This window comes from Epinephelus lanceolatus, chromosome 3 (assembly GCF_041903045.1).
Source record: "Epinephelus lanceolatus isolate andai-2023 chromosome 3, ASM4190304v1, whole genome shotgun sequence".
Taxonomy (NCBI): Eukaryota; Metazoa; Chordata; class Actinopteri; order Perciformes; family Serranidae; genus Epinephelus; species Epinephelus lanceolatus.
Genome location: NC_135736.1, coordinates 49,686,041 through 49,711,886, shown reverse-complemented (window position 1 = coordinate 49,711,886; position 25,846 = coordinate 49,686,041). Strand labels below are relative to the sequence as shown.

At 42.2% G+C, this 25,846-nt stretch overlaps 1 protein-coding gene across 2 annotated transcripts in view; it reads right to left on the bottom strand.

Annotated features, from left to right (window-relative positions):
* tpcn3 (two pore segment channel 3) overlaps window positions 1–25,846 on the bottom strand; it is a 40,832-nt gene that overhangs the window by 9,996 nt on the left and 4,990 nt on the right. The window contains exons 5-12 of one of the 2 annotated variants that reach the window (XM_078166711.1): window positions 15,170–15,286; window positions 13,596–13,714; window positions 13,239–13,340; window positions 12,613–12,739; window positions 11,373–11,580; window positions 6,775–6,919; window positions 5,225–5,410; window positions 1,853–1,882 (exon numbers count right to left, since the gene is read on the bottom strand). In XM_078166711.1, coding sequence (XP_078022837.1) covers window positions 1,853–1,882; window positions 5,225–5,410; window positions 6,775–6,919; window positions 11,373–11,580; window positions 12,613–12,739; window positions 13,239–13,340; window positions 13,596–13,714; window positions 15,170–15,286 — 1,034 coding nt within the window. The remainder of the gene's footprint in view (window positions 1–1,852; window positions 1,883–5,224; window positions 5,411–6,774; window positions 6,920–11,372; window positions 11,581–12,612; window positions 12,740–13,238; window positions 13,341–13,595; window positions 13,715–15,169; window positions 15,287–25,846) is intronic. The other variant, XM_033624765.2, reaches the window with a different exon arrangement.

The window sequence follows — 25,846 nt, the reverse complement described above, 5'->3', positions numbered from 1 at the left end:
GAATTCAGCCTCTTTTACACTGCACGTTTAAGGCAGGAATGTCACTCTGTCATGCTGTCTTGCTGTTCTGTGTTACAGGTATGAACACAAAATGGGGGCAGCGGAGGAATTTCCACCAGCAAAAGAAAAAAAAATGCCAAAAAAACAAAAAACAGGCTTAGAGCCATTAAAACACAATGGACTTTACCAGAAAACCTGAACATCCGACTCCCAGGAGGATCTTTGAGTTCAACCAAACGCTAAATTAGACTTTTATAGACGACCAAAACGCTACAATTAACTTAAACAGTGACAGGTTCACCTTAATGTAACCACTATGTACGATATATCGATTTATTTTCAGGCAAGATATGAATTTAGAAAACATTTATATCGATAAAGGGTCAAGTTGCATCACATGATGACGCCATGTTCATCTCTCCTCTCTCACACAGCTCCGTCCCCTCACTCACTCACTCACTCACTCACTCACTCATTTACAAGTTCTCCATTAACACTCCAGAGACACAGAGCTGCTCCTCTGTTTAATCTGTCTGGTCTTTAGTCTACAGTGAGACATCGGTCTGTACGCTGCACGTGCTGCGCTACATCAGTCTGTGACATGAATGAAATGAGCGCAGCAGCACACGTGCAGTACAGTGATGCGCTGCTAGTTTGTGTGTGAGGTAGATCATCGCTGTTCTTCTTGGTTTATTGTAGTCTACTGTGTGACACTGAGACGGCGCTTGGACGCAGGAGACAGATGGGATTTAAAAATGCAGCGACAACACAGACGTTTCATTTACAAGACGTATATAAGGAGGACAGAGTGTCTCTGTCTCCGTCCCTCCCTCGGCCTCTCTGTTGATGCTCTGTGCAGAAATAAGATTCAAATATGGAAGTTGTTTTCCAGCACTAGATTCATTTGAAAGGCAGACAGACTTTTTTAACTCTGCCCACAAATATTTTGAACTGCTTCAAACCTACCTGACACTTTTACAGTCATGTTACAGTTCAGTGTCCTGAAGCTGCAAACCTTTAAACCTCTGTAGCTCCAGTGCTGTGTGCACAGAGTGAACGTACAGCCCTGCTGTTTGTTTGAGATCATATTTCACTGACATGTTGTGCAGCTGTTTGTTTTCTAACAGGGAAAAATCTCTGTCTTTGTATTTTATTATGATCACAGTCTGTTTTTATAAAAGTGATATTGGCATCTCAAATGTGACTCTGACCTGCAGCTCAACATGGAGCTCATTCACAGAAAATACTCAGATATGAATTTTTGTCCATATCGCCCAGCCCTACTGAAACGATTTCCTTTAAAACACATAAGTATTGCTATGTTAACACAGAGCACCCACACACTTACACAGATATGTTACATTTGCAGTTTTTGGCGCTTTAGCATTGGCTTCATTTTTTGAGGGCCGTCGCTTGGATTACGACAAAGTCAACAAAACAAAACTGAACATTATAAACGTTGTAAAGACAGATGATATGGCAGAACTGTTTCACTGGATTGCATTGGATTGTGTAGGTGTACCTAATAAAGTGGCCGCTGTGTGTAAAAAGTCTGAAAGAAAAACTGACACCATGAGCAGCAGGCTGACGTCCTGTCGGTGACCTGCAGTTAGTCTGGCTCACAACTTTGGTTTTCGTCTTTCACCATTTTCATGTTTTTCTGTTTGTCTTTTTCCTTTCAGACTTTTTGGCCCTAAACCGGCTCCACAGTTCAGAAGCTGTTTTACTCCATCATGATACAAAACTAAAAACAGCAGCTGGATAAAACTGCCGCCTGAAGCGTCAGTGAGCTGGTCCAAGCGCTGACAGGCTGAGGAAGCAGCAGATGATGGAACTGAAACATGTTACATACCTCATACTTATTACCTGCGATGAAGATAAGCTGTGTGAAATGGACGTGACACAGCTCATTGATTTTACATCTGGAAATGTTTTCATTATGAGTTTCATCAGCAAATGTTTCCTCCCATATCGGAGGACATTCTGCAAAACACTCATCGACTTTCAAACACAAACACTTTCAGACAAATATTGAAATATGTAATCTTGTTATTTTGTACTGAATCATCAGGCCGTTCTCATAAACTAAACCAAAATTCGTACGTGTCCCAGGTAATGTTCAGCCAGTCATTCATACACAACCCATGAATTCTGGAAGGCTGCAGCCACGTGACCAGTGTGCTGATGGGAGTAAAGGAGGAATTAGTCCAGGTAGGAGACCAGTTGAGATGGTGGATGGACGCTCCTGAAGAGACCGGTTTTTGGAACCGTGTGAACTTTGAGTCATTTTGCGGGACGTCCTCACCATGTTTATTTTCCTAGACCTAACCTCTGTAACTTTATGTTAAAGCTGTGATGTCATTCCTAATTCAAAGGATATCAAACAATCCATTGTTTGAGGATAAGCTGAAATCATTCACATTCCCTGCCTTGACCCAACATCAGGTAATTATAACTTCAGAAATGTCCATGAGGACGTATATATATAACTGTTCAACATAAGTTTACAACAGCTCAGTAAATCAACGAACCGTGTCGCTGTAAAATAAACTGCTCCTAAGTTAAAGTTTAGATCAGTTTAGCAGGATGTGATGAACAAAGTTATCAAAACTGTTTCTACCGGTGAATCTGACAAGAATTTTCAATTCGTCTTTGAGTGCAACTACGAAACTGTCCTCCTCCAAAGTACGACTACACCGGACAATTCTGCAGCTTGTTATGATCAATATTTACATTTACTGTACTTCTGATCTGTAACGTTGACAGGAAGTGACCACCATGAGACGGCGTATCATCTCTAGTCAACGACTCTCTGTGCTTCTGATCTGTAACGTTGACAGGAAGTGACCGCCGTGAGACGGCGTATCGTCTCTAGTCAACAACTCTCTGTGCTTCTGATCTGTAACGTTGACAGGAAGTGACCACCATGAGACGGCGTATCATCTCTAGTCAACAACTCTCTGTACTTCTGATCTGTAACGTTGACAGGAAGTGACCACCATGAGACGGCGTATCATCTCTAGTCAACGACTCTCTGTGCTTCTGATCTGTAACGTTGACAGGAAGTGACCGCCGTGAGACGGCGTATCGTCTCTAGTCAACAACTCTCTGTGCTTCTGATCTGTAACGTTGACAGGAAGTGACCACCATGAGACGGCGTATCGTCTCTAGTCAACAACTCTCTGTGCTTCTGATCTGTAACGTTGACAGGAAGTGACCGCCGTGAGACGGCGTATCGTCTCTAGTCAACGACTCTCTGTGCTTCCGTTCCGTTAAGCACATACAGCCAGCAGCAGCAGCAGCGACCCACCGTCCGACACCGGCACACTGTGAGGGCGTCTGTGGTCATTTTGACTTGACCAGCGGACTTCACTACAAGCTGATTGGCTGTTGAAACAGGTGACGTGCTTTAAAACCAGCCGCCGGCCATTTGACCAGCTGAGTGTCAGGTGACATCATCAGCCGGCTTGAGTCCAGCTCAGACATATCACACTGCTGACACTTTTCTCTGTGACGTTCTAAAACCGTTTTGTAGTAATGGTGATGTGAGCAAAAGAGGAAGTCAGGTATAATTAGCAACAAAGTCCATGTAGGGAGGAGCTTGGGGTGGATAGATTGGTCAAACAAACACGGACTTTAACGCAGGAGACAGCTGCTAAGGTCCTCTGTGAAGTCAATGTGGAATTATTTTCCCTTCACATGACACAGGAACGGAGCTACGTCCAAACAAGTACGTATCAAACTTACAAATTTTCACAGGAACCATGATCTTTCCCTGAACCTGACCTAAATAAGCCAAACATTAACCACATGTTTAAAACTGTTACATTCAATTACAAGGACGTTTTCATCTCCTGCCGCCAGTACAGGCGTTATTTATACAATTTTCCTGTGGTCGTATTAGAAGGTGGGAATAAATTTTTGTGGTTGTATGAGTTGGAGGACTTGTTGGTAACTGCTGCTGAGGTGACGTCCGCTGTGTTATTTGGGAGAATTTAGGGTTTTAAAAACCTAGTGCAGTTTACATTCTCCAGTTAATAATTTAAACACAAAGCATGTTTTATGGTTTGAGTCCAATATTTCTTTGATTAATTTCAAATAAAAAATAACGAATAACTAATCAAAACAGAATGACTGCTTCACAGTTGTTTGCCTCCGCAAACCTGTCAAGTTGCAAAAACATGATTGCTTCACACACAAGATTAGAGTCACCAATTCAGTATCTGACCAAATGTCTCCCCTTCTGTTCCTGAGATATGACGTTAAAACATGATGATGTCACAGTCAAGCTGACCTTTGACCTTCATTATTTTATCCCGTTAGACATTTGTGTCAAGTTTTATCATAACTAGCAAAAGAATTCTTGAGTTACGGCCAAAAACATGTTTTTCTTAGTGAGGTCACACTGACCTCTGGACTCTGAAAATCTGATCATTTCATTCTCTAAGTGTGGATGTTTGTGCCAAATTTGAGAAAATTTCCTCAGGTGTTCTTAAGATATTGAGGTCAAGGTGATCTTGACCCTTGACCACCAAAATCTGACCAGTTCATTCTTGGGTCCAAGTGAATGTTTGTGCCAAATTTGAAAAAAAATCCCTCAAAGCCTTCTTGAGATATTGTGTTCATGAGAAAAAGACAAACAAGGTTGCACTGACCTTGACCTGTGACATTTGACCACCAAAAACTATTTACTTCATTGTTAAGTCCAAGTGGACATTTGTGCCAAATTAAAAAAATTCCTTAAGGTGTTCTTGAGATAGTGAGTTCATAAGAACTGGATAGATGGACCCAAAAACATAATACTTGTGTTGCCAATGTAGAGGCGTTGAAGTGAACGATTGAATATGAGTAGTTTCTGACGTTCAGACACGTGTCAGGTGTGAACACCTGAGGAGGCAACAGAGGAATATCAAACTTTAAACATGCTTCATGTTAATTTTACTATTTTCTATAATGTCTTTTGACTCGTGTTTATTGTTACGCACCAAAACACAAAGACAGATTCCTCGGATGTGCAAACCTGCTGGGCAATAAAACTGTTTCAGGTGTGATATCTCTTCTTCACTTCATTCAAATTAACACTTGCTGAACTTTATCTCCAGCAGCCTGGAGACAAACTGCAGTGTTACCCAGAATCCTTTGCTCATTTGGACCCTAACCCTATCTCTATCAGACAGTAAAGGTGACGTCAGGGTGCAGACGGTGTGCGTCAGCTCTCTCTCACCAGTTCCAGAAATTGTGTCTGGAGAAGAACGCTCTGGGCTCGAAGACGTAGAGCTTCAGCAGGATCTCCAGCAGGTAGAGAGCCAGGAAGACCCACTCAGAGTTCGCGATCATCGGATTCTCCTCGTCCAGGCCGATGAACACGGCGTTCACCAGAATGATGAGGTCGTACACGATCACAAAGGCCCTGAAACACACACACACATACACAGAAGCACTCCAGTGTGTCTGTATCAACCTTTACAATGTGTTTCTGCAGGTCATAGTTCATTTTCACTGAACGTTCTGAGGGTTTAAAGAAACTCTGAAAATGAATGTTCATGTCACATTTCAGACTCTGATGCTCAGAATGTTTCCTGGACTCACAGAATATTGATTTATGGTGTCAGTCCGACTTAAAACAGACTTTTAAAATCCCTGTAAACATGTCAGTGTGAGTGAAATGGTCCTGCAGTGAATGTGTCACAGTGGGACTAACACACCCAGATCATGTGACTCCTGCATGTATACAGTCAATCAGACCCAAACTGGCCGAGGCGCTCTGAGCATGCTCCACAGTTTCCGCCCCGGGCTTTGACCCGGAAGTCCAATAGCATTAAATGTGTAAGAGAAGAAGAAGCCGGTAACAACATGGAGAAATCTACATCCAGAGCCGTGACTTTTTGGACGGACCAAATGTACAGAGCTGTAAAGTTGTCCACCATGGTAGCAGTTAGCAGCTAGCTAACCGTAGCTAACTTGTTTGTCCATTGTTTGGTCTGTGACGTAATAGGTCAACAGGAAAAAGGTCCAATACTAACAAGCTGAAAGGGGGCATATCTCCACCTATCGTAGAGGAGTCGCACATACTTGGCTCAATAAATGGATTCCCCTCCCGTGCTTGTATACTGGGACAAGGACAGTAGGCCAGTTAGATGTCCTCGTCCAGCTGGGACTGGAGCTCCACTTCACTGTGACTGAAAATGTACGAAGTGGTTCACAAAGTATTTCAGCTCTAAAAGTTTCTGTTCAGTCTAAGAGAAGTTTCCTGAGTCTGTCTCAGAGTTTCTGAACAATAAGGAACTTGAGTCGAGTTTGAGAGAATGAGACAGACCAGATCACAGTGACCTTTGACCTTTGACCACTAAAATCTAATCAGTTCATTCTTGCATCAAAGTGAACGTTTGTGCCAAATTTGACATTCATGAGAATGAGACAGACAACCTGAAAACATGACGCCGCCGGGCGGAGCTATCACCAGCGCAGAGACATAAGAATGTGGTGCAGCATCTTTGGCTGTCTGACAGACTTCTTCCTCAAACCAGGACGCTCCTCAGACCTCCGTTTGTTTGACAGTTGATGTCGAGTGAACAACACAAACTGCATTAAATACACAGAGCTGCTTTCACGGCCGTCACTGAGTCTCCAGGTAAAATTGGTGCTATGTGTAGAAGATGAGCACTTTATAAAACATCTCAAATATTTCACGACATCTGTCAACATAACTTTATAGATACCCGCTGCTACAGAGTAATCATGTATAGATACAACTTGTCTGTCTGTCTGTCTCACCGGTGTTGGACCAATCGGCAGAGCAGGCGGCTGGGGGCCGACTGGTAGAGGGCGGGGCACACACTGTTGAATGGGTGTGGTCTGGACTTGAGTGTGATTACCTCGATGTTCAGGAGGTCGGCCAGCTGGACGAACGCCACCTTACCTGTCAATCAAAAAAATAAAACATAAATCATGATCAAAGTTTCTGCGGTGACGTTAAAGAATTTTGTTGTGGCATAAACACGATTTATAATAAGAGAGACTCAGACATGGAGCTGCACATTTGAGGGTCTTTTAATCTCAAGAGAAAAGACTTAGTTTAACATGATGATTTACAGTGTGTGACAAACAAGCATTGTAGGTGCTATGGGTACTTCCCGTCACTGCACCTACTGTCCCAAGTGTTATTTCCACATGTTGGGACCGGACCTCGTAACAGGCCTCCAATTTCAGTATCAGATAATTAATCATTATTAACAATAATAATGATTAATTATGTTAGATTATGTGACATAATTGACATTACATCACCTCGTGGGGCACCAGTCCTGGAAGGGGAAAAATGATAGCCAGTTGATGATATCAGTCTCATAAAATACACTTTACTATTAATTTGCAACTCTGATTAATAGTTAAATTAATAACTATAACCAAAGTTGCCATATTAATAGTAAAGGTTGAAGGATGTAGGAGTTGTTGACACAGCAGAGGATGACTTTAATGATGTATTTGGCAATATGACAAATAAGTAAAAATAACTGTTTTTTTTTTTATTAATTTAAGAAGATAGAATATCAACAGAATCAGTGATGTAGTTTCACAGTTTGCTTCAAATCTTCAGTAAAAACTAAAATGATGTTTCATGTCTTCAGTTTGTGAACAACAACAGTAACTCAGAGTCAGATTCAGATCCTGTCACAATATTAATAGTTCAACTAAATCAAATCTACCACTAATTACACATTTAAACAAATGTCCCCTGGGATCTATATATATAAATCAACAGCTGATTTTCTTCTCTGTTTTTATGCTCTGCCATTTCTCCTCTAACCATCAGGCTGTAACCTGTGACAGGCTGTTATGAGACAGTCACATATATGGAGTTTATTCACGTAGGTTTCCATCAGCAAAGGTTTGTGACAGAATCAGAGAGGAGAGGGAGAGACGCTGTGCTGCTGCCAGAGGAGCCGCTGAATGAGTTCCCTCTGAGCGCTAAGAGAAGGAAAACATTCAGGACGCCACACTTTATTCCACACTACTGAAGCTGCTCCTCTTTTTACTGGAACCACAGAGGAGTCAGGAATAATTTCACTGTCAGCCAGGCTTGTTGTTGCCGTGGTAACAGTATGACATCAATATGTCAACAAGTCAAAATATTGCAAGTATCACAATATGAATTTTTCAGATGTTGATGTGAAAGTTAGTCCACTAAACAAGCTTTTTTTCCACAAAGACCGCCTCATATCGTTAGGATAAATGTCAGAGAACATATAGAAAACGACATGTAAACATGTTGTCTTACCTTACCGGTGTGCTGCCATGTTTGTTTACCATCTAGCTCTGCTTTCCAAAGCGCGGCCAAAATATATCTGGCGAGCTCTAGATAAAGCCCAGCTGGATACTACTCCAGGTGGAGGTGTCCCGTCCTCGGTCACATCCAGACCTTGAAAATAAGGCTGCAACCGGTCCCATTCCTTGCAACAGAGGCATTCCTCTTCTGTGGGCACTGGGGCACAGCATTCACAGGTACACCACCAATCTCCAGAGCTACGCAGCCTTGCAGCAGCCATTCCTCCTCTCTCGTCCTCTACCTGTTGCGCCTCTCTCTCTCTCCTCCTCCGTTCTTCAATTTCATGAAGCTCTTCGTCAGTGTATTCTGGCTCAAATAAATAAGGGCGGCCATCAAACTCTGCAAAATCAAATTCCTCCTCCACAAAGTCAAAGTCTGGCAAAAAGTCAGCCATTATTCTATAAATCTTTCATAAAAGAAATGAATGAACTTTTCAGGCTACTGTCCGGTTCTGCCTTCCAGCTGTTGCTGCTTGTTCTCGCGATATTTCGGCCGTGCTTTGGAAAGCAGAGCTAGATGGTAAACAAACATGGCAGCACACCGGTAAGGTAAGACAACACGTTTACATGTCGTTTTCTATATGTTCTCTGACATTTATCCTAACGATATGAGGCGGTCTTTGTGGAAAAAAAGCTTGTTTAGTGGACTAACTTTGCACTTGAAGGTTGCCCGTTCACTTACGTTTTAACAGGTCTGACGCTACTATGCGCCCCGGCTGTATCTAGGCTAACGGCTAACATGCTAACTATTATTTCTATGTCACTAGTCACTTGAAACAAATTTAGGACGATAGGAGACAGGTTGAAATAAACTGAAATTTCCATTTAACTTCCTGAAGCTTTCTTCTCAGACCGGGCGGGATCACAGTGTCTCTGGGTCAACAATGTCAATTTGGGCTGTGTGTGGCGAGCACCGGTCGCACAGCAGCCGTCGGTCCGTACAGGCTAACATGAAAACAGGCAGCCGACATGCTGCCTGTTTTCATGTTCTGGATCAAAGTGCTGCCACACCGTGCTGGTTTATGAGAGGACATCTCTTCAGTTTAAAACTCCAGTCTACTGGAGCATTACCGCGGGGAGGGGGACTGCTGTCTGACCGCTCTGTAGCACCCACTAGTGGCGGGCGGCTGCATGACAGTTAAGCTGCCTTGTACATGAATAAAACACTAAGTGGACTAACCAACTAATATTTCTGGTGCCGACTAACGAGGGGGCGGACGTTTAATCGTTTAGACGGCTAATCACGCACACCCCCAGATTAAAATACCTTTAAGCAGAATACTGAGGTTAGTGCAGAATTGGAATACAGCGGTGTGTGTGTGTGTGTGTGTGTGTGTGTGTGTGTGTGTGTGAATAAATGTGGCAGGCTGCCCGCTGAGTGATGATGCAATAACGTGGGCTGCTCTGTGTGTCTGGCTTCATGTGATATCAGCTCTTCTGCTCAGTTAGTTCTCACATTAATGCTGAACTGGATGATGAAGCAGTTTGACTTCCTCCATGAGGAAGATGAGTGAGCAGATAGTGACTCTGCAGAGAGCTGAGAGGTGACCTCCAGCAGCCGGAGAGCTGCTGCGGGCAGCTGGGTGTGACGGTGCAGAACGGAGCGGTCGCTGAGCGTGTGACTGAAGTCTCGTTCACTAACTTACCAACCATCAACCCCACCACGCAGTTACAGGTCAAATACACGAAGCTCTGAGGCGTCCTGCTGCCATGAAACTGAGTCCACAGGAGCTGGAACGTCTGTGTCAATTTGTGCACAAAAACAATCTGATTGAAAACGCCAAAAATATTTAATAACACCCAACAGAGCTTCACCGTGCGACCAGTGTTTGCTGGAATAATGATTAATGATTCTGGGCTCAAATCATGAGTTCTTTTTACAGCTGAATCTGATTATGAAGTATATTTGATTATTTTATCCTCTGCAGGTGTAACACAGCAAGCGGCTTCATCTGGGATGTGATGAGAATCATCCAACATCACAAAGTGAAGATATGTCGTCTTTGTTTTTGTTTGTCACATTTTTCACTTCATAATCTCAGAAAACATTCAAATTGCTTTTTCATCAATTTGTGACTTAAATGTCGGAGAGTTTTTTCTCATACTTCTGACTTTATAGTCTCAGAGAATATTTTTCTGATCTTCAATTTGTGACTATAATTACAGAATTTCTGATTTTTTTTCTTGCTGATTGTTCTTGTAAATTTGTTTAATCATCATCATGTTTTCCAGCATTTTTTTAACTTTTTAATCTCTGAGAGTATTTCAGGATTTTATCATAAATTGTTCTCATACATTTCTGAGTTTAATGTTGGACAGTTTCTGAGTTTTTTTTTTCAGCAGTTTTTTTTTCATCCTAAAATTTGGACCATAATCACAGAGAGTTTCTGATTTTTTTTTCTTGCAAATTTTTAAACGTATAATGTTATTATAATAATTATTGGATTTTTATTCTCCTAAATTTGTGACTATAATCATATATTTTTCCCCAGTGTCTGACCTTATAATCTCAAAGACTATTCAAGTTTTAAATCTTTTAATTTGTGACTATATCAGGAGACCTCTGATTATTTTCTCATAAAGTTATGAGTTTAAAATCTCAGAGATTAATTTGTGAGGTTTTTGCAAATGTCTGAATTTATAATGTCAGAGAATACTTCAGTTTCTTTTTGTATATTTGTGATTTCAAAAGAGACTATTTAACTTTTATTCTTGTAAATTTGTGACTATAATCTCAGAGACTATCTGAATATCTGACATTTTCAACTTATTTTCTCGTAATTTTTTTTTTTTTTTTTTTTTGCGTAAATTAATGATCTAAATATAATAATTTTTTTCTCTGAATATTATCTGCCTCCTCTGGCTCCGTATTTATTTATTTTTCGCCTTCCAATGGTCCTGATATGCCATCGTACCGATCACATCACTCTGCAAAGTAATAACCCCAATGAGAGCTTTGTATCCTGGGGACAAACATGTATTCACTATGTAATACACTGATATATAAGTGTGTGTGTGTGTGTGTGTATGTGTGTGGTGCGACCCACCGATGCAGCCCTGGTTGTTGTCGTCAGAGACGCTCCACAGCAGCTCTCTGTGGGCGTTGCTGATGTCGGGCTGGACCAGTCGGACCACTTGGTTCCAGTTAGCCTGGCTCACCACGGGCTCCCCGCCCTCCTCTCGCTGCTCCTGCAGCACAGCGAACGCTCGCACCATCTTGTGCCTTTTGGCCCTCACCAGCTGCCGTACCTCCTCCTGGTGGAGCGACAGAACATAAAACTGAGCTGTCAGAGCATCAGCGAGATGGTTTAAATATTTCTGAGCTGATTGAGCGTCTGCAGGTCCTCCATGTGTTTGTTTGTCTGACCAAAACTAATATTTACTTCAAGGTCTTTAATGTCATGCACACAACCATTTACCCTCTGCTAAGCCCCGCCCCTTTGTGATGGTCTGTCAAGCTGTTGGAGCTAGCATGGAGCAGGGTCCTGCACCAGGACGGGTAACCCTCAAAAAGCTGTGTGACGAGTAAAAATATGTGTAAATATAAATCCACAGGAACTCCACGCGGGCGGGCAGCAGAATTAAACAAAGTGAAAAGAAGTGCAGTGTGTGTGTGTGTGATATTCAGACATCTGTGATTTGTGATATTGGGCTTTATAAACAAAATTGATTGACTGATTGATTGATCTAAGTCACTATGAAAATGAAAATCTTAGATCTCAGGCTCCCTTCAATAACGCAGCACTACAATTATTAAATATGCATCAAAGAAAATCACGCAAGTAAAAAATTAAATTGGAATCTAAGACATGAATTAGTTAAATATATACCAGATATTATAGAGCCTAACATACGTATATGAGACATACATTTGTAAAACAAAAAATTGTGATAGTTTGCAAATGAAATGTGTTTCTTAGAACAACATGATATAAATATGTTCACAACTTTTTAAAGTTTAACCAACTGAAACAGTCAAAGACAAAAAACACTTCACAATGTCAAAGTCACATTAAAGAAATAAAAGAAATCATTTTGTTTTGTAAACAGTCTTGTTTTGTGTTTTGTTCAAATGTTTCATTAAATGTCATTTGTTTACACTTTTGCTAACTGTTTTTTGTTTTGGCACCTCAGAGCCACCGTACCTGAGGTTGGATTCTGTTTGACATTAAGAGAGAAAAGATGAGGACTCGGTTGTTGCTGGAGCGACTGAATCTCAGAGAAACTTTGATGTTCGATGTGTTTTTCTAAAACAGCTGCGTGTTTCAGACTGTGACTCCATCGTACCTTCAGGTATTTCTTGTAGTTGTTGTAGACGACGGCCAAGAAGACGGACATGAAGATGTAGGTGTTGATGAGGATATACAGGATGAAGAAGATGGCGAAGACGAAGCTGGTGTTGTACGCTGGCATCCTGCCAACCAGAGGCAGAAAACAAAACGTTCAGATAAAACAGATAAGCGTTTCTCAAAGAGTCACTTCCTTCTTCTTTTTCTGTGGAAGCTTCCCTCTCGTCAGACGCATGAATGAAGATCCTTACGAAGTAATTCTTAAAACTTTTTTGATAATTCATCCTCACAGATGCAAAACTGACATCTTTAAAAAGAAGGTGGCTGCTGTGCAGGTGGAAAAATGTAATAGAAAAATATAATTAAGTTGAAAATCCGTTTCAAATCATTAAAGCTGATGTGAAATTTACTGCTGCATGAAAAGTTTAATCAACTCATTTTTTATCAGGAAGCAGAAAAATTAAAGCAAAATATTTTCAAATACTTCAGAGTTTGTAAATGTTCTGTGTGACTTCAAATGTCAAACTAAAGGGATGAAATTTGAGCTGATGGTGGTTTCTGGAGGAGGTCAAAGGTCACGATCAAATCCAAGTGAAGACACAAAGAAGAGTCTGAAAGTCTCACATGACGTCAGGGCTGTTGGCCGTGGTGACGAGGACGTACAGGTCGAAGACAATCTCCAGGTAGTTGGTGAAGTACGGCTGTCCGTCGATAGTCTTCAGACCTCTGCACAGAAAACACACACAATCACTCTTCTTTATATATTTTGTTTTGTAAAACGTGAAATAAACAATGAGCCTCAAAGAACCTCAGATTCATAACTGACAGAAGGTTCACACTGTCCCAGCTGCTCTTACTGACATGGAGATGTGGAAATGCACCTTTAATCTGACTCCTGCCGCCTCAGCAGCGTTCACACACAGCTCCTTTAAAGCCGCCTTAAATATCAGATTATAAATGAGTAACAGGAAGTCCTCTCACCGTTTGCCCAGCAGTTTGAGCGCCATGAGGGAGAAGATGAGGACGCTGAACATGAAGAGCAGGAAGACGTAGAAGATCTGAGGCAGAGCGTTCCGGATGCTCCTGAACGCTCTGCGGAGCTGAACACAAACAAACAAACAGAGCTGATGAAGCTGCTCGTTCTCCCGGAGGACTTGAACGCTCCGTCCTCTTCAACACAGACACAAACTAATGATGCGTTCAGGCGCCGTCGGCTCAAACATTTGGCAGCAGGAAGTTTAAACAGTAGAGTTCAACAGAACACAATCAGGATCATCAGTGATGAGATACCACTACAGAGTGAGACACCTGAACGCACCGCCCCCGATCACATGACCACTCTCTTAACGTCTTCTTAACGCCTGGTATGACAATCTTATTTTCTTCACATTACTAAAAATGTATATTTAAATAATTTTTAATCGCCAACTCAGGTTAATGACTGGACGAGAAAGAGAAGATAGAAAATGTTACAAAATTCATTCACTCAAGGCCTTTTCACACCAAGTCTGGATTTATTACATGCGTTTTTTAAAATCTGTTATCCGATAAAAATCGCTTCACACAGAATCCCTGCAGCCTCTGACGCTATTCATTGTTTATTTTATATTGAAAGTTTGCGACAGAGGACAAAATGGAGTCGTCAAGCAGTGAGGATGATTTTCTGGTTCGTTTTACTTCTTGAAAGTAGAAAAAGAAATTAAAGCTACAAGCAGCGATGAGCGGGCCTTCGCACCATATAGGAGTGCTGCTGGGACGCTGGTTGATGCGGCCGTGACTTAAATGAAAGTCAGACACAGCTTGCAGGAATTAGATGGTATTTCCTGCTTGGAGTGCGTGACGCTGGAAATGACCTACTGCTAATTCTGTACAACTTCCTGTGTCCACTAGGTGGTGCTAGAGAACATGCAGTGATTATTCCTCATGTGTGAACCATGTTAACGTGAACAATCTGTGTCACATTAAACTTCCTGTTGTCAGTAGGTGGTGCTGTGACTCTTCAGGCCTGGATTTTCATCCAGCAGGTGACGTTTAGAGCAGATCGGACCATGTGACGTCATGTTACAGCAGCTTCCTGCGTCAGGTTGAAACATCAGAAAATGGCGCTCCGAGCGTCGCATGAAGGCTCACTCATGCTCAACGTTAGAGACAGAGGACACTTATGACCCTCGACACAAAATGGGTCTGTCTGGGTTCACTGCGTGCTGCCATTTTGTCTCTTCGTCCACACTGTTGTAGAAGAAATAAATCTAAAAGGTCCAGATCAGAAAGTCACTTTATTTATGTTTATTTGATTCCCAACCAAAAAACCTTCACCTGTTTAATCTGGACTGCAAAACTGTTTTAAAAAGCTGAATAATAATAATCAGAGTTTAACAGCCCTAATTTGATCAAAGGAGTCAAAACCATCAAATTAACCTCATAAGATGTCATGACGACACGAATGAAAGCATGGCTGCCGACTGTGGGTTCAGACAGGTGACACAGGTGAGACGGGTGAGACAGGTGACACGGGTGAGACGGGTGACACAGGTGAGACAGGTGAGACAGGTTACCTGCCGTCCCTCTGTGATGTTGACCAGCAGCAGCGGGCGCAGGACTCTGGACCAGCGGACAGCGAAACAGTTTGTGGCCTTCAGCGCTCCATAGATGATCATATCGACCAGAGTGAGCTGCACCACACACACACACACACACACACACACACACACACACGCACACACACACACACACACACACGAGTCAAACACTTTGTTCTCATGTTTGACACAGCTTTAAACACATTTAGCAGCAGATGAATAAATGAAATGACAAAGACGTCTTCACTTCTTCACCGAGGTGTAAAACAAGGACGCCCAGTTTCAGGACTTTCTTTTGTCACTGAGCCACTGGCTGAGAAAGTAAGATCTTATAATAATATTAAAAGTAAACAAATTGGAGGCCAAACGCGTAACATATCACTGTATTGCGACGACATTATTTTATATTTAACCGATGTGGAATCCTCACTTTTCCATCTCAATCAGATCATTACTCCACATGGGTCACTGTCAGGTCAACTGGGAGACATGAGTTGCTGCCTTTAAACAAAACCTGCGGTGTCACATGTGTACGCAATACTAAAATTAAATGGAAACAAACAGCAATAACATATCTAGGATTAAGAGTTACATCAAGCATCTGTCAAACACGGGACGTAAATCTCACTCAGACTTTTAATAAAATAAAAGCAAATATTGATGGTTGGTCGAGCCTTCCCGCATCTCTGTGGGGAAAATGAATATTCGTCCTACTGTCAACTACATTCTGAGAATGTTGCCTGTAACAATTTCAGCATTTATACGGCATGGTGAAACGGCACGATGTTTCTAATCCAAACAGAAAGGTGGACTGCAGCTTCCCAACTTTTTTCACTATTATTTATCATTTGGTTGTCAGCAAATAAATATGTTATTTGATACCTGTGTGATTAAAGATTGGAAACACATTGAAGAGAACATGTTGCAAAACTTAAACATTGGCACAAAATGTCTACATTTCATGAAGAACTGAACACTGAAGTGTCATTTAACATTTTTAAGTCATGTAAAAGATTCTTGAACACAGATACCTCAATAAACCAACCAATATAGCCGAACTCAAATATAACAGTGAATAAAAAGATCATTAGCTGGAAAAGCTGGAAGGATAATGGAGTAACTAAGCTCTGTCACATATTCTCTGAGAACTGTTTTAAACTGAGGAACTTTGTTTCATCTGTTATGGGATTGCTATAAAATTAAAGGGACAGTGTGAAATATTTTCAGCTATTTATTGGCAAAAATTGATTATTTTTCTTCCGCCAGATTTCAGTGCGTAACTTGTGCCACAGCTTTCAGCGCACACAGGGTCTTCATAAAACAAGGTTCAAAGTGTTTATTGTCATATGCACAGTAAGGACACGTGTTTCCCTGCAGAATGAAATTCGTTCTTTTCTGTCACCAATTAATGCTAAACAATATAAATCTGAAGTATAAAATAGATCAAAATATATACGGCGCGCACTGTTGTAACATCTCCTTGCTCAGTGTAATATTAATGTGCCTGACGCGGCTGGATCTGTGAGCGTTTGGTGGCTAAGAAGACTGTTAAGAGTGGGTCAGCTCGATCTTACAACTCCTTCTTAGTGAAAGATCTTCTTAAGCTAAGAGTGATCTGGGAAACGCGTCCATTATCATGTCAACATACAAGGAAAATGAGTTTATGACATTTAGCAGGAGAGCTAGAGCCATTTGACTAAAGCTGACGTTATCACTGCTGTAGCATGATGTTATTAGGCTAAATACTACATTTCTAACAGTGTCTGAGCTGATTTATTGACACAGCATGCTTGTAGGCTGCTGTAACGTTAGGTTTACAGAGCAAATAACAGGATGTGACTTAATCAGGTGTAACGCAAAAGTATTGCGAGGTAACGCAAAAGTATTGTGATGGAACACAAAAGTATTGTGAGGGACCGCAAAAGTATTGCAAGGGGACACAAAAGTATTGCGAGGTAACGCAAAAGTATTGCGAGGTAATGCAAAAGTATTGCGAGGGGACACAAAAGTATTGCGAGGTAACGCAAAAGCATTGCTAGGGGACACAAAAGTATTGCGAGGTAACGCAAAAATGTATTGCGATGGGACACAAAAGTATTGCGAGAGGACACAAAAGTATTGCGAGGGGACACAAAAGTATTGTGAGGTAACGCAAAAGTATTGCGAGGTAACGCAAAAGTATTGCGAGAGGACACAAAAGTATTGTGAGGTAACGCAAAAGTATTGCGAGGTAACGCAAAAGTATTGCGAGAGGACACAAAAGTATTGCAAGGAGACATAAAAGTATTGCGAGGTAATGCAAAAGTATTGCGAGGTAACGCAAAAGTATTGCGAGGGGACACAAAAGTATTGCGAGGGGACACAAAAGTATTGCGAGGTAACGCAAAAGTATTGCGAGGGGACACAAAAGTATTGCGAGAGGACACAAAAGTATTGCGAGGGGACACAAAAGTATTGCGAGGGGACACAAAAGTATTGCGAGGTAACGCAAAAGTATTGCGAGGGGACACAAAAGTATTGCGAGGGGACACAAAAGTATTGCGAGGTAATGCAAAAGTATTGCGAGGGGACACAAAAGTATTGCAAGGGGACACAAAAGTATTGCGAGGTAACGCAAAAGTATTGCGAAGGGACACAAAAGTATTGCGAGGGGACACAAAAGTATTGCGAGGTAACGCAAAAGTATTGCGAGGGGACACAAAAGTATTGCAAGGGGACACAAAAGTATTGCGAGGTAACGCAAAAGTATTGCGAGGGGACACAAAAGTATTGCGAGGTAACGCAAAAGTATTGCTAGGGGACACAAAAGTATTGCGAGGGGACACAAAAGTATTGCGAGGTAATGCAAAAGTATTGCGAGGGGACACAAAACTATTGCAAGGGGACACAAAAGTATTGCCAGGTAATGCAAAAGTATTGCTAGGGGACACAAAAGTATTGCGAGGTAACGCAAAAGTATTGCGAGGTAACGCAAAAGTATTGCGAGGGGACACAAAAGTATTGCGAGGGGACACAAAAGTATTGCAAGGGGACACAAAAGTATTGCGAGGTAATGCAAAAGTATTGCGAGGGGACACAAAAGTATTGCAAGGGGACACAAAAGTATTGCGAGGTAACGAAAAAGTATTGCGAGGGGACACAAAAGTATTGCAAAGTAACGCAAAAGTATTGCGAGGTAACGCAAAAGTATTGCTAGGGGACACAAAAGTATTGCGAGGGGACACAAAAGTATTGCAAAGTAACGCAAAAGTATTGCGAGGTAACGCAGAAGTATTGCTAGGGGACACAAAAGTATTGCTAGGGGACACAAAAGTATTGCGAGGTGATGCAAAAGTATTGCTAGGGGACACAAAAGTATTGCGAGGTGACGCAAAAGTATTGCGAGGTAACGCAAAAGTATTGCTAGAGGACACAAAAGTATTGCGAGGTAACGCAAAAGTATTGCGAGGGGACACAAAAGTATTGCGAGGGGACACAAAAGTATTGCGAGGCAATGCAAAAGTATTGCGAGGTAACGAAAAAGTATTGCGAGGGGACACAAAAGTATTGCAAGGGGACACAAAAGTATTGCAAAGTAACGCAAAAGTATTGCGAGGTAACGCAGAAGTATTGCTAGGGGACACAAAAGTATTGCGAGGGGACACAAAAGTATTGCGAGGTGACGCAAAAGTATTGCTAGGGGACACAAAAGTATTGCAAAGTAACGCAAAAGTATTGCGAGGTAACGCAGAAGTATTGCTAGGGGACACAAAAGTATTGCGAGGGGACACAAAAGTATTGCGAGGTGACGCAAAAGTATTGCTAGGGGACACAAAAGTATTGCGAGGTGACGCAAAAGTATTGCGAGGTAACGAAAAAGTATTGCGAGGGGACACAAAAGTATTGCAAAGTAACGCAAAAGTATTGCAAGGGGACACAAAAGTATTGCGAGGTAATGCAAAAGTATTGCGAGGTAACGCAAAAGTATTGCGAGGGGACACAAAAGTATTGCTAGGGGACACAAAAGTATTGCGAGGTAACGCAAAAGTATTGCGAGGGGACACAAAAGTATTGCGAGAGGACACAAAAGTATTGCGAGGGGACACAAAAGTATTGCGAGGGGACACAAAAGTATTGCGAGGTAACGCAAAAGTATTGCGAGGGGACACAAAAGTATTGCGAGGGGACACAAAAGTATTGCGAGGTAACGCAAAAGTATTGCGAGGGGACACAAAAGTATTGCGAGGGGACACAAAAGTATTGCGAGGGGACACAAAAGTATTGCGAGGTAACGCAAAAGTATTGCGAGGGGACACAAAAGTATTGCGAGGGGACACAAAAGTATTGCGAGGTAATGCAAAAGTATTGCGAGGGGACACAAAAGTATTGCAAGGGGACACAAAAGTATTGCGAGGTAACGCAAAAGTATTGCGAAGGGACACAAAAGTATTGCGAGGGGACACAAAAGTATTGCGAGGTAACGCAAAAGTATTGCGAGGGGACACAAAAGTATTGCAAGGGGACACAAAAGTATTGCGAGGTAACGCAAAAGTATTGCGAGGGGACACAAAAGTATTGCGAGGTAACGCAAAAGTATTGCTAGGGGACACAAAAGTATTGCGAGGGGACACAAAAGTATTGCGAGGTAATGCAAAAGTATTGCGAGGGGACACAAAACTATTGCAAGGGGACACAAAAGTATTGCCAGGTAATGCAAAAGTATTGCTAGGGGACACAAAAGTATTGCGAGGTAACGCAAAAGTATTGCGAGGTAACGCAAAAGTATTGCGAGGGGACACAAAAGTATTGCGAGGGGACACAAAAGTATTGCAAGGGGACACAAAAGTATTGCGAGGTAATGCAAAAGTATTGCGAGGGGACACAAAAGTATTGCAAGGGGACACAAAAGTATTGCGAGGTAACGAAAAAGTATTGCGAGGGGACACAAAAGTATTGCAAAGTAACGCAAAAGTATTGCGAGGTAACGCAAAAGTATTGCTAGGGGACACAAAAGTATTGCGAGGGGACACAAAAGTATTGCAAAGTAACGCAAAAGTATTGCGAGGTAACGCAGAAGTATTGCTAGGGGACACAAAAGTATTGCTAGGGGACACAAAAGTATTGCGAGGTGATGCAAAAGTATTGCTAGGGGACACAAAAGTATTGCGAGGTGACGCAAAAGTATTGCGAGGTAACGCAAAAGTATTGCTAGAGGACACAAAAGTATTGCGAGGTAACGCAAAAGTATTGCGAGGGGACACAAAAGTATTGCGAGGGGACACAAAAGTATTGCGAGGCAATGCAAAAGTATTGCGAGGTAACGAAAAAGTATTGCGAGGGGACACAAAAGTATTGCAAGGGGACACAAAAGTATTGCAAAGTAACGCAAAAGTATTGCGAGGTAACGCAGAAGTATTGCTAGGGGACACAAAAGTATTGCGAGGGGACACAAAAGTATTGCGAGGTGACGCAAAAGTATTGCTAGGGGACACAAAAGTATTGCAAAGTAACGCAAAAGTATTGCGAGGTAACGCAGAAGTATTGCTAGGGGACACAAAAGTATTGCGAGGGGACACAAAAGTATTGCGAGGTGACGCAAAAGTATTGCTAGGGGACACAAAAGTATTGCGAGGTGACGCAAAAGTATTGCGAGGTAACGAAAAAGTATTGCGAGGGGACACAAAAGTATTGCAAAGTAACGCAAAAGTATTGCAAGGGGACACAAAAGTATTGCGAGGTAATGCAAAAGTATTGCGAGGTAACGCAAAAGTATTGCGAGGGGACACAAAAGTATTGCGAGGGGACACAAAAGTATTGCGAGGTAACGCAAAAGTATTGCGAGGGGACACAAAAGTATTGCGAGAGGACACAAAAGTATTGCGAGGGGACACAAAAGTATTGCGAGGGGACACAAAAGTATTGCGAGGTAACGCAAAAGTATTGCGAGGGGACACAAAAGTATTGCGAGGGGACACAAAAGTATTGCGAGGTAATGCAAAAGTATTGCGAGGGGACACAAAAGTATTGCAAGGGGACACAAAAGTATTGCGAGGTAACGCAAAAGTATTGCGAAGGGACACAAAAGTATTGCGAGGGGACACAAAAGTATTGCGAGGTAACGCAAAAGTATTGCGAGGGGACACAAAAGTATTGCAAGGGGACACAAAAGTATTGCGAGGTAACGCAAAAGTATTGCGAGGGGACACAAAAGTATTGCGAGGTAACGCAAAAGTATTGCTAGGGGACACAAAAGTATTGCGAGGGGACACAAAAGTATTGCGAGGTAATGCAAAAGTATTGCGAGGGGACACAAAACTATTGCAAGGGGACACAAAAGTATTGCCAGGTAATGCAAAAGTATTGCTAGGGGACACAAAAGTATTGCGAGGTAACGCAAAAGTATTGCGAGGTAACGCAAAAGTATTGCGAGGGGACACAAAAGTATTGCGAGGGGACACAAAAGTATTGCAAGGGGACACAAAAGTATTGCGAGGTAATGCAAAAGTATTGCGAGGGGACACAAAAGTATTGCAAGGGGACACAAAAGTATTGCGAGGTAACGAAAAAGTATTGCGAGGGGACACAAAAGTATTGCAAAGTAACGCAAAAGTATTGCGAGGTAACGCAAAAGTATTGCTAGGGGACACAAAAGTATTGCGAGGGGACACAAAAGTATTGCAAAGTAACGCAAAAGTATTGCGAGGTAACGCAGAAGTATTGCTAGGGGACACAAAAGTATTGCTAGGGGACACAAAAGTATTGCGAGGTGATGCAAAAGTATTGCTAGGGGACACAAAAGTATTGCGAGGTGACGCAAAAGTATTGCGAGGTAACGCAAAAGTATTGCTAGAGGACACAAAAGTATTGCGAGGTAACGCAAAAGTATTGCGAGGGGACACAAAAGTATTGCGAGGGGACACAAAAGTATTGCGAGGCAATGCAAAAGTATTGCGAGGTAACGAAAAAGTATTGCGAGGGGACACAAAAGTATTGCAAGGGGACACAAAAGTATTGCAAAGTAACGCAAAAGTATTGCGAGGTAACGCAGAAGTATTGCTAGGGGACACAAAAGTATTGCGAGGGGACACAAAAGTATTGCGAGGTGACGCAAAAGTATTGCTAGGGGACACAAAAGTATTGCAAAGTAACGCAAAAGTATTGCGAGGTAACGCAGAAGTATTGCTAGGGGACACAAAAGTATTGCGAGGGGACACAAAAGTATTGCGAGGTGACGCAAAAGTATTGCTAGGGGACACAAAAGTATTGCGAGGTGACGCAAAAGTATTGCGAGGTAACGAAAAAGTATTGCGAGGGGACACAAAAGTATTGCAAAGTAACGCAAAAGTATTGCAAGGGGACACAAAAGTATTGCGAGGTAATGCAAAAGTATTGCGAGGTAACGCAAAAGTATTGCGAGGGGACACAAAAGTATTGCTAGGGGACACAAAAGTATTGCGAGGTAACGCAAAAGTATTGCGAGGGGACACAAAAGTATTGCGAGAGGACACAAAAGTATTGCGAGGGGACACAAAAGTATTGCGAGGGGACACAAAAGTATTGCGAGGTAACGCAAAAGTATTGCGAGGGGACACAAAAGTATTGCGAGGGGACACAAAAGTATTGCGAGGTAACGCAAAAGTATTGCGAGGGGACACAAAAGTATTGCGAGGGGACACAAAAGTATTGCGAGGGGACACAAAAGTATTGCGAGGTAACGCAAAAGTATTGCGAGGGGACACAAAAGTATTGCGAGGGGACACAAAAGTATTGCGAGGTAATGCAAAAGTATTGCGAGGGGACACAAAAGTATTGCAAGGGGACACAAAAGTATTGCGAGGTAACGCAAAAGTATTGCGAAGGGACACAAAAGTATTGCGAGGGGACACAAAAGTATTGCGAGGTAACGCAAAAGTATTGCGAGGGGACACAAAAGTATTGCAAGGGGACACAAAAGTATTGCGAGGTAACGCAAAAGTATTGCGAGGGGACACAAAAGTATTGCGAGGTAACGCAAAAGTATTGCTAGGGGACACAAAAGTATTGCGAGGGGACACAAAAGTATTGCGAGGTAATGCAAAAGTATTGCGAGGGGACACAAAACTATTGCAAGGGGACACAAAAGTATTGCCAGGTAATGCAAAAGTATTGCTAGGGGACACAAAAGTATTGCGAGGTAACGCAAAAGTATTGCGAGGTAACGCAAAAGTATTGCGAGGGGACACAAAAGTATTGCGAGGGGACACAAAAGTATTGCAAGGGGACACAAAAGTATTGCGAGGTAATGCAAAAGTATTGCGAGGGGACACAAAAGTATTGCAAGGGGACACAAAAGTATTGCGAGGTAACGAAAAAGTATTGCGAGGGGACACAAAAGTATTGCAAAGTAACGCAAAAGTATTGCGAGGTAACGCAAAAGTATTGCTAGGGGACACAAAAGTATTGCGAGGGGACACAAAAGTATTGCAAAGTAACGCAAAAGTATTGCGAGGTAACGCAGAAGTATTGCTAGGGGACACAAAAGTATTGCTAGGGGACACAAAAGTATTGCGAGGTGATGCAAAAGTATTGCTAGGGGACACAAAAGTATTGCGAGGTGACGCAAAAGTATTGCGAGGTAACGCAAAAGTATTGCTAGAGGACACAAAAGTATTGCGAGGTAACGCAAAAGTATTGCGAGGGGACACAAAAGTATTGCGAGGGGACACAAAAGTATTGCGAGGCAATGCAAAAGTATTGCGAGGTAACGAAAAAGTATTGCGAGGGGACACAAAAGTATTGCAAGGGGACACAAAAGTATTGCAAAGTAACGCAAAAGTATTGCGAGGTAACGCAGAAGTATTGCTAGGGGACACAAAAGTATTGCGAGGGGACACAAAAGTATTGCGAGGTGACGCAAAAGTATTGCTAGGGGACACAAAAGTATTGCGAGGTGACGCAAAAGTATTGCGAGGTAACGAAAAAGTATTGCGAGGGGACACAAAAGTATTGCAAGGGGACACAAAAGTATTGCAAAGTAACGCAAAAGTATTGCGAGGTAACGCAGAAGTATTGCGAGGGGACACAAAAGTATTGCAAAGTAACGCAAAAGTATTGCGAGGTAACGCAGAAGTATTGCTAGGGGACACAAAAGTATTGCGAGGGGACACAAAAGTATTGCGAGGTGACGCAAAAGTATTGCGAGGGGACACAAAAGTATTGCAAAGTAACGCAAAAGTATTGCGAGGTAACGCAGAAGTATTGCTAGGGGACACAAAAGTATTGCGAGGGGACACAAAAGTATTGCGAGGTGACGCAAAAGTATTGCGAGGGGACACAAAAGTATTGTGAGGTAATGCAAAAGTCCAAAAAAAAATCTCCTGACTTGATCTTTAAGGGGCTCCGTACTAGAGTGCGCTATCTGTTTGAATGCAGTAAACGACTTCAGCGTTAGAGGGGAGGAATTCCTGCACACTGTGGCTTTAAAGATGGCTTGGTTTAACAAAACAGGCAATGAGCCACGTTAGCATAAGTATTCCTCTCACACCAGAGTCATGTAAACTGGGAGATGTACACACTTTTAATAGAGTTTCATTAAAGGATAAAAAGGTCTTCCTCTCTGTATGTGTGGTCACAAAGAAAGTAATCACAAGTCATTGAATTTAATCAGACAGCACGGATCACTGCAGCAACAGAAACTATAAACTTTCAGGTTGCAAAATAATGAGGCAGAATATGTTGAACCATGGGCACCAGTGGAAAATTATGTAATGTCAAAATGATGTGCATGTGTATGTGTGTAATTGTCCAGTTTGTATGTCCCTTGTTTGTTTTGTTTGTATTCTGTCTGTCAATTATAAAGAAATGAGCTTCTTGTCACATCTGAAAGGTTTGTTCACACTTTCTAATCTCACCTCCGTGTTTGAAATGTTTCAATGTCGGTATAATGAGCTAAAACTTTTTTGTCAATATTTTTTGTTCCTCCTTTTAATGTAATGCCTTGATGTTATTTATTCTTTATTATTATCCTCCTGGAAAAATGTTAACAAGGACCGACATCAAATAACCATTGATCATATTAATGGTTCAAGTCAGACTTCATCGTCCTGCTCTAATATGTGATGAGCGGCTGCAGAGCGTCCACTCACTCTCTGTCAGGCTGGAGGGATCCTGCAACACATTCCTGCTCTCAGTGATTCACTGAGCAACAAAACTATGATCATCTGAGACGCTCATCTGACAGCACATGAAGATGAAGGAGTGAGCAGAGAAAGGTTCAGACTACAGAAACTACCACTGTCAGGCAGTGAGTAAAGAGCAGCAGTATTTCAGATTATTTCACGGATCCTGATTGGTCGCCTCAGTCACTGAGTCACCAGGAAGCCTTTCTGCTTTAAAGGTGCTGACGATGCAGCTTCACCGGCTAAAGGTTGTTTCACAACAACAGACAGAAAGTCTTCTCAGCACATTCTGACCCTGCAGCTAACAGACAGGAACTCTGCTCACAGCAAAAACCAGGAAGTGACCTGGCTCCAAACTGCATCGCTCACCAACTGTCACCAGGACATAACCTCGTCCCCGAGTCCAAACTCTTGCACATGTTTACACTCACTCTCTGCAAGTCTACGCAGAGTGGGCTACGCTGTCCGAATCCAGAAACTCAAAGAATTCAACCTCCTGTTCCTCTCAGGCCCTGAT